General features: G+C 56.3%; 1 protein-coding gene across 1 annotated transcript; it reads left to right on the top strand.

The window, feature by feature from the left end:
• Window positions 1–2,214: 2,214 nt before the first annotated feature.
• On the top strand, window positions 2,215–8,432 carry LOC119096073 (monocarboxylate transporter 2; the record flags this gene model as incomplete). The annotated part of the gene is given in 6 exon segments (XM_037218929.1): window positions 2,215–2,400; window positions 3,295–3,442; window positions 4,106–4,286; window positions 4,868–4,966; window positions 5,516–5,897; window positions 6,641–8,432. Coding segments are annotated over 6 exon segments (1,565 nt in total), but the record flags the coding sequence as incomplete, so codon positions are not given.
• Between the last annotated feature and the right edge of the window lie 290 nt (window positions 8,433–8,722).

The following is an 8,722-nucleotide window of genomic DNA, read 5'->3' on the forward strand; positions in this document are numbered from 1 at the left end:
GGATTCATTAACAACATTGAAAACACCGAAACGTGTGGAACGGAAGCATCGGCCCTCCTCATTCACATGCACCAGGAAATGTAGCTTCGTTCTAAGCACAGCAAGTGCAGAATGATGCCAGTGTGGAGGCATGCCCAGCCGAGCGATCTGGTTGTATTGGGTTTGGGTCGCCATCGGTACATGGGAACGGTGAGCGTCGGTCAGCGCGCGCTAACGGAGACGTCACAGGGTGTGATGCCCGGCCCGGGACGTGGTCCCCATCTGTACATGGGAGCAGTGAACACCGGTCAGCGCGCGCTAAACAGAGACATCACAGGGTGTGATGCCCGGCCCGGACGTGGTCCCCATCGGTACATGGAACGGTGAGCGTCGTCAGCTCGCGCTAACAGAGACATCACAGGGTGTGATGCCCTGCCCGGACGTGGTCCCCATCTGTACATGGGAGCAGTGATCACCGATTAGCGCGCGCTAACGGAGGCGTCACAGGTGGTGATGCCCGACCCGGGACGTGGTCCCATCTGTACATAGAGCCATGAACACCGGTCAGCGCGCGCTAACAGAGACATCACAGGGTGTGATGCCCGGCCCGGGACGTGGTCCCCATCTGTACATGGGAGCAGTGAACACCGGCCAGCGCGCGCTAACAGAGACATCACAGGGTGTAATGCCCGACCCGGGACGTGGTCCCCATCTGTACATGGGAGCAGTGAACACCGGTCAGCGCGCGCTAACAGAGACGTCACAGGGTGTGATGCCCGGCCCGGGACGTGGTCCCCATCGGTACATGGGAGCAGTGATCACCGATTAGCGCGCGCTAACGGAGACGTCACAGGGTGTGATGCCCGGCCCGGGACGTGGTCCCCATCTGTACATGGGAGCAGTGAACACCGGTCAGCGCGCGCTAACGGAGACGTCACAGGGTGTGATGCCCGGCCCGGGACGTGGTCCCCATCTGTACATGGGAGCAGTGAACACCGGTCAGCGCGCGCTAACAGAGACGTCACAGGGTGTGATGCCCGGCCCGGGCCGTGGTCCCCATCTGTACATGGGAGCAGTGATCAACCGATTACGCGCGCTAACGGAGACGTCACAGGTGTGATGCCCGGCCGGGACGTGGTTCCCCATCTTACATGGGAGCAGTTAACACCGGTCAGGCGCGCTAAACAGGACGTCACAGGGTGTGATCCGCCCGGGAACGTGGTCCCCATCTGTACATGGGAGCAGTGAACACCGGTCAGCTCGCGCTAACGGAGACGTCACAGGGTGTGATGCCCGACCCGGGACGTGGTCCCCATCTGTACATGGGAGCAGTGAACACCGGTCAGCGCGCGCTAACGGAGGCGTCACAGGGTGTGGTGCCCGACCCGGGACGTGGTCCCCATCTGTACATGGGAGCAGTGAACACCGGTCAGCGCGCGCTAACGGAGGCGTCACAGGGTGTGGTGCCCGACCCGGTACGCTACCGTTACATGTGGCGAATCAGCAAATGATTTCACAGTCGAACTTAAGCCAGTTATGACAGCTCCGAGAAATGACCTGGCACCATATCTCATGCACTTTTCGGTATCTCCTTCAAGGCGTGTGTCTTGCCTCTTCATTCTGACTTTTGCTGTTATATAACTCTAGATGTATGAGATCGAAAAATGAATGCCGTTGTTTACTCTCCACTTTTCACCACCTATTCTTCAGCATTACTGTCGATATATTCTGATGCAATACTTCCCAACAGTCGATCAGGAGGGTGTTGACCCTTGGTCAGATCCCGCCCCCGCTTCGTAAAAACGGCTGCTCATCAATGCAAAACAACAAAATAGAAAGACATACACAAGTTAGTTTCCTTACCCACTACAAGTCGTGCTCATCACACCAGCAGCCCGCTGTCCAACCGCTTCATGAACGCGTCATGTCTGTTCGTCAGATGATCAACCAAATGGTTGGTTACGCTTGGTTTCGCGCAATGACTGGGCTCTAATCAAAAACGTATAATGAACGTCCGGTCGTGCTTCCCCCATGTCCGTCCGACCTGACCTGCGCTTGTCTGCCATGACTTGGCCTTGTCCGATCATGCCTACCATGACCTGACCTTGTCTGAGCATATCTGCCTGGCCTTCGTGGACCCATGCCTTACTTGCGCCCACGCGACTGGTTCCTCTGTGTCTGACCTGTCTGACCTCGTTTGACCCGAGCCTGACCCGTGTCCGTCTCCGTTCGCAGGATGGGTGGGCGCGTTCTCGATGGCCGTGTCGCTGGCGGCGTCGCCGCTCACTATTGCCATCTGTCGGCGGAAGTCGACACGTCTAACTGCCGTCCTGGGCGGCTTGGTGACGGCGCTGGGGTGCCTCTTTACATCGTTCGCCTCACAGTTTCACCAGCTCTTCTTCTCCTACTGCACTGTGATAGGTGAGCCATTGACCGCTTCTGCGTCCAGTTTATGCCACTGAGTAAAATGACAATTATTGCAGCAGTGTATGTGGACACCAGACTAGCAAAAATTGCGAAAGAAACGCTTGCTGAACCGCACATGTGTGTGCGCTGGGATCCACGTCAGCCTTAAACGTTCCGGGATCGCTGGGTTTGTAAATACAGCTTATACAGCTTATACGCGTTTGCTGACAACCTTGCTTTTGTGCTCCACTCCAATGTGGATCACAGCTCTGTGTGACACATAAAGTTGGGCCACAGTTAGGGTGGGTGAACTTTGGACCAATAATGTATTCTTCAGTCATCCTAGGCGGATCCGGGGGGGGGGGCACGGGGCCATGCCCCCCCAAACCTATGGGAGTATGTTTTGGCCCCCCTAAACATTTCCGGAACTTCATAAAAGTTTCGTCTACTTACCGTCTGTTTTAACTTTAACTGTTTTAACTGTTTTGTTTGAACTTCTGTTTAAGATTCAAAAGCATTTCGATGTTTTTTCGGTTTTGAATGGTGTCCCTACTAGGTACTCGCGAGAGGCACAACGCACTGGACCTCGGATCCCACACCAACCAGCTCGCGACGAACGGTTGCCCCCCTCCCCCAAACTCCAGGCTAGATCCGCCCCTGTCAGTCATTGAGGTTTGATTCCCGCGATCGCCGGGTGCGACTTAGAGCGTGGGCTGCAGGTTCGAGCATGGATGAGTGGTGCGTGTGGCCCAGTCTGTGGCACACGTGTTTGGACGTTGGAATCACTCAGTGCCTTGGTGCTTGTTGGCCCAGTGCATGACCCACATGTCTGTGTGTACAACCCAGCGTTTGACCCGCGGGTCTCGGTGTTGGCACGGCTCGGTGTCTCACCTGACGCGTGACCCACAGGTTTGGGTGTGGGTATGACCCGGGACAGCTCGGCCCTGATGGTCGGCCAGTACTTCAAGCGACGACGGGAGTTCGTCGAGATATTTGTCGTGTCCGGCAGCGGGCTGGGCATCACCATCATGTCCCTCTTCGTCAACGGCACCGTCGGGTAGGGCTGCACAGCTGCTGTGCTGTACATATCCCACGCCATGCTTTGTACTGATGTGGAGACTTGTCTTCTGTTGAACGAATGAGGCCAAAGGAGACTGCGTTTTGACCGTCTGATTGATGCAGTTGATATGTTCTGAAATCCAAGTTCAGTCACGCGCTGATTCTGACAGATGAGCTTTTTTGGCAGCCACCAGCTCAAGTTTCACGCCTGATTTTGATAAGTGATACTCGATTTAAGAGACGGATATAAAAGGGAATGATATCATGCTGATAGCGAGGTGCTGGTTTACCGGGAAACAGCTGGAAATACAGGGTCCCGTTTATGAATTGCCATGAACTCGTAACAAGAGAACTGGACTTATTTGGAATAGCGGTACAAAAGCTTTGCGTGTTTTTAAATGTGCTGGTCCCGTGACTTGAGACAGAAACAGGACAGAGGGGCAGAGCCCGATTTGTGAATTTCTAGGGAAAGCAAGCTTCGTCTGCCAGATTTGGCCATAGCCTACCAATCTTACGCATCTGATATCGCATCTGACCTGTCCCATACTACCTCTGACACAGCCGCAAGGGCCGATAAGGCGGTAGGGTGGTGTCAGGGGACGAGGGGGCGGTGACGAGACCCCGTACTGCTTCTGACAAAGCCATGTACACTCTTTGACAGGGCGGTGGGCTGGCGGCTGGGACTACAGGCCGTGACTGGGGCCGTGTTCGTCACATTTCTGCTGGGCACGTGCTATCGGTCAGCCTCACTATACCATCCTCAGCGCCGGGCCATCCTCCATCTGAAAAACCAAAAGCGCAAGGTCAAAGACAAGAAGACCGCGAATAAGATTACCAAGCCTGTGAATAAGGTAAGTGATAAACCAGACAGCCGGCCCTCGAGCTAATAAAGAGAGACCCTGGTGCGCATCATTGTCAGCACTATCTAGGTGCAACCATCTTACGAAGCTTTTTGACATTTATTGACGGAGGGGTAGGTACTGCGTCCTTATAAAACGGCAGTTATGTTGTAACCGTCGAGAATTGCTAGTAGTCTAGCAGTTGGTTTTTAACCTTGGATACTTTGCCATGTCATGAAAAGTTCTTGTAAACAAATGCCGAAGACTGATAATGGTGTAAGATGTGTGTCTTGACGGGGATAAATAGACTTAATTAGGCAGATCTTGCTGACCGGCAAAATTCGGGCAAGCCTTATCTGTGGGCTTAAATGTTCAGTGTTCAGAAAGTCAAACCAAATATTGTCTTGCCCCACACTGCGCGGGGTGAGACGTTATTGTATGGACCACAAAAGGGTGGTGGTTCGCCTAAAGGCCGCGCACTGTTCAGTTACGCGGCGCCTGCCGTCCTGTACAGTGTCCCTATACTCTCATCCATGACCGGCTGCCGACGTCGACATGTTCTCAGCTGGAAGACAAGCCACCAGTTCTTCGATCTCACCACGCTGAAGTCGCGCACGGTCCAGATCCTGCTGCTCTCCACGTCGCTGTCCGCAGTGGGGCTGAACACGCCACTCATCTACATGGTGAGTCGGCCTCTGTCGGGAGGCCGCGAGTCCAGCGATGACCTAGTTCTACCTCATGACCTCGTGTCCTCATGGCGGTGTCTGGCAGGGCAGTGGTGTGGTCTGAAATGAACTATATGCGTGAATTTCATGGACGGACAATAAATGAGGTTGCATTTAGATCTATTTTTTGCATTTATTTTCGGTATTTCGACGCCCGTTATTTGAGCTTCCTGCAACTAGTCCGCACGTTGTCTGCCTGCATCCTTGTTAATGAGCCATATCATGACTTGGACGCTCACAGATAATATGTGACACTTGGAATGAATCACACGATTTACGTTGCCTGATTTGTTGCTTTATTCTATCGCCTTGTTTTGCATGTGTCTCATATTGTAAGCAATCGTAATTAGGTACCATGTCCATCCCATCTATTTCGGTCTGTTAACATGTGGCCTGGCCGCTGACCCCTGCCCCCATGCACCGTGTCCCTGTGACCCCGTGACCCACGACCTCGTGTCCCGTGACCCGTGACCCCTAGCCCTGACCCCGCTGACCGTTCGCCCGCAGGCGCACGAGGCAAAGCGTGACGGCGTGGACGCCAGCTCGCTGCTCCTGCTGCAGACCTACCTGGGCCTGGCCTGGGTGCTCGGCTGCCTAGCGTTCGGCTCGGTGGTGGTGCAGCACAGCACCGAGTGCCGCATTGGGCGCCAGTACCTCTGCCAGGCATCGGCCCTGCTCTGCGGGGTAGCCATTCTCGGCTGTACGGCGGTCCGCGGCTACGGCGGCTACGTCCTCTTCGTGTGGGTGTACGGGCTGTTCTGCGGCGGTTACAGCTACAGCCTCAAGATGTTTACGTACGAGAAGGTGCGCGCGAGGAACTTTGCCAGCACGTGGGGGTTCATCCAGTGCTCGCAGGCGATCCCCATCGCGCTGGGCGTGCCTATCGCAGGTGAGAGGCGGGGGAATGAGGTGTAGGAGAGGAGATAGAGAGGAGAAGAGAGAGTAGAGAGAGAGAGGAGGAGAGAGAGAGAGAGAGAGAGAGAGAGAGAGAGAGAGAGAGAGAGCGAAGAGAGAGAGAGAGAGAGAATAGAGAGAGAGGAAAAGCGAGAAGGAGAGAAGAGAGAGAGAGAGAGAGAGAGAGAGAGAGAGAGAGAGAGAGAGAGAGAAGAGAGAGAGAGAAGAGAAAGAGAAGAGAGAAGAGAGAGAGAGAGAGAGAGAGGAAGAGAGAGAGAGGAAGAGAGAGAGAGGAGAGCTAGAGAGGAGAGAGAGAGAGAGAGAGAGAGAGAGAGAGAGAGGAGAGAGAGAGAGAGAGAGAGAGAGAGAGAGAGAGAGAGAGAGAGAGAGAAAATACAATGGAGTGCTCCATTTCGCGATTCTAACCACGTCAAGCAAGATCCCCGCAAATGAGCGAAAAATCCCTGAGTGCTTTGTGCAGCTCCTCCTGTTGATAGTCCTGAGGCGTTGTTTGCTGACAAATGTCATATGTTAGTACCGCCGAGCACTATTGGCGCATCCATTGCTGCAGGAAGCACACCGCTTTATCTTCCGCTCTCCTGGCGCCTAAACGTCTGTCATTCTCCCCTCCCGAAGCCAATCACGTCCGCCGCTCTTCTGATAGGTTTTTGATGGTCACACCGCGTGACGAATGGCATGGAGCTCCCCCGCTAATGATGCTTCCCCTGCGATTGCCAGGCTACATCAACATTAGCGCCGGCGACAAGGCCGGCTTCTACTTCTCCAGCACGTTCGTCGTCATCGGCAGCTTGACGATCTCGCTGATCGACATCCACCGGCGGCGGCGGCGGCAACGGCACGCTCGCAAGCACCACAAGACCAAGCGCGAGTGCAGCGAGGACTGCAGGAAGAACGAGCGTCGCTCCAGCCTGCCCGAGGAGGACGTGCCGCTACCTATCGGTATCACGCTACAACCAAGCTTCTTCCTCGAGCTCCTAGAGGGCATGCCGAAACCCGAGCTGACCTGCATCAGCGAGGAGGGCATCGCTGACATGGACATTCCGGACCACATCCTCGAGGAGCTCGAGCTGTACGGCGACATCACCACCTGCAACCAGGTGGAGAACTACCTGATGCTGAGCGAGTACGAGAACAACCTGATCGGCCACACTGCAGACCCGGCCGAGAAGCGGCGCCGGCGCTCAATGCTCTCGACGGTCGAGGATCGGCCGAGCCTGCGCGACTCGTGGCGCTTCTTCCTGCACCGGCACCGCAGCATCACCACCATTGACGAGGCGTCTGTGTGACGCGCGCTGCGGCCGTGACCCCGTGACCTTTTCGGCACCGGCGGCGACGGTGGCGTGTCGCCAAGTTGGTGAGGGATCGGTCTGCCGCGGCCGCCGGGGGTCCCCGCCGCGGGCGGTGATTGGCGGAGCCGGGCAGCGCGGGTCTGTGGCGTCGTGTGTCGGGCCGGCCGTGGACAGTGACGGCTCTCACACCACGTGGGCGCCGCAGTGTGGCTGCACGTGGCTGCACGTGTCCTCGTGTGATGCGGCGCGACTCAGCGCGGCCGCCGCAGCGAGAGCGGTCGGTGCGGCCCGAAGGCGCTCATTGGCCGTGGGTGACGTCATCCGGCCCGGCGCCGCAGCCAATCGGGCCGCCGAGCTCCTGTGCTCCCTCCTAGTCAACCCAATACTCAGTGCTACCGTAGTTTGACGTTCACTGTGACGGCGTCGCGGGAAAGCGAGGACTTGGGCAAGAACGGCGCGCGTGTGCCGCGTCTCGCACGTGTCCCCACCGTGGATTTGTTTTTCGTGTTGTCATACCGCCCCGAGTCTACTCTAGACCTGTTTTTGGACCTGTTTACGTTGCACTCGTGATCCCTGACTCTACGGAATGGCCGTGACATACTCCTGATCTGGTCCTGCCGAGTGCCGTATGGAACAGCCTCTCTCCCTCTTCCCGGTCTTGACTGGAGGTTCCTGAACAGGACTGCACCCTCGAAGGAGTTTAAAGAAAGAGAGCTTGACGATAGAGGCGCTGTGCCCGTGAAAGCTGGTCTTACAACCTACCATGACGGTATTCCCTAATGACCTAATGACCTAATGACCTAATGTTCTAAAATATTTGATAGGAAAAAGGGTGTGTCTATGCATACCTGCTGAACGATGTTCCCAAGCATGGTGCGAATCTTTCACGTCGACGGTCAATCCTAAAAACGGGGAACGAACGCTCCTCTTGTATCCAAACCTAGGGCGGCGCCGTGAATCTATCTGCCTCCACCGCCCACAATACCAGGTGTCCCCCAAATACCTGGAATGATACCCACTTCCACCCCGGCTCTGGCCGTCCCTTCCAAACCGTCCGATGTGTTGCCCAGCTCACGCAGAGAAGGCCGTTGTTTCGCGGAGGACCTCCCCTGCCCCCTCTCCATACACTGAGGCATGCGCTGGCGTCGTGACTCCGCTCATGGCGGCGGCAAGTATTATTTTGTGTCCGCGGCCCGCCGCCGATGAATACAGTGTTTCCATCACCAGGAGAAGTGTTTGAAGTGGCGGCGGATGACCGCGTGCACGTGCGTGTACCAGGCGTGGGGTGGGGTGTAAGGGAGTGTCTGTCACGGTCCCGGTGGTGTCTGGAGAGGGACTGCCAAGGTCTCGGCTGGTGTCTGGAGGGTGACTGCCAAGGTCTCGGCTGGTGTCTGGAGAGCGGCTGTCACGGTCCCGGCTGGTGTCTGGAGAGGGACTGCCACGGTCTCGGCTGGTGTCTGGAGAGGGACTGTCACGGTCCCGGCTGGTGTCTGGAGAGGGACTGCCACGG

The sequence above is a fragment of the Pollicipes pollicipes genome, unplaced genomic scaffold, assembly GCF_011947565.3.
Source record: "Pollicipes pollicipes isolate AB1234 unplaced genomic scaffold, Ppol_2.1 Scaffold_4219;HRSCAF=4965_pilon_pilon_pilon, whole genome shotgun sequence".
Lineage (NCBI taxonomy): Eukaryota > Metazoa > Arthropoda > Thecostraca > Pollicipedomorpha > Pollicipedidae > Pollicipes > Pollicipes pollicipes.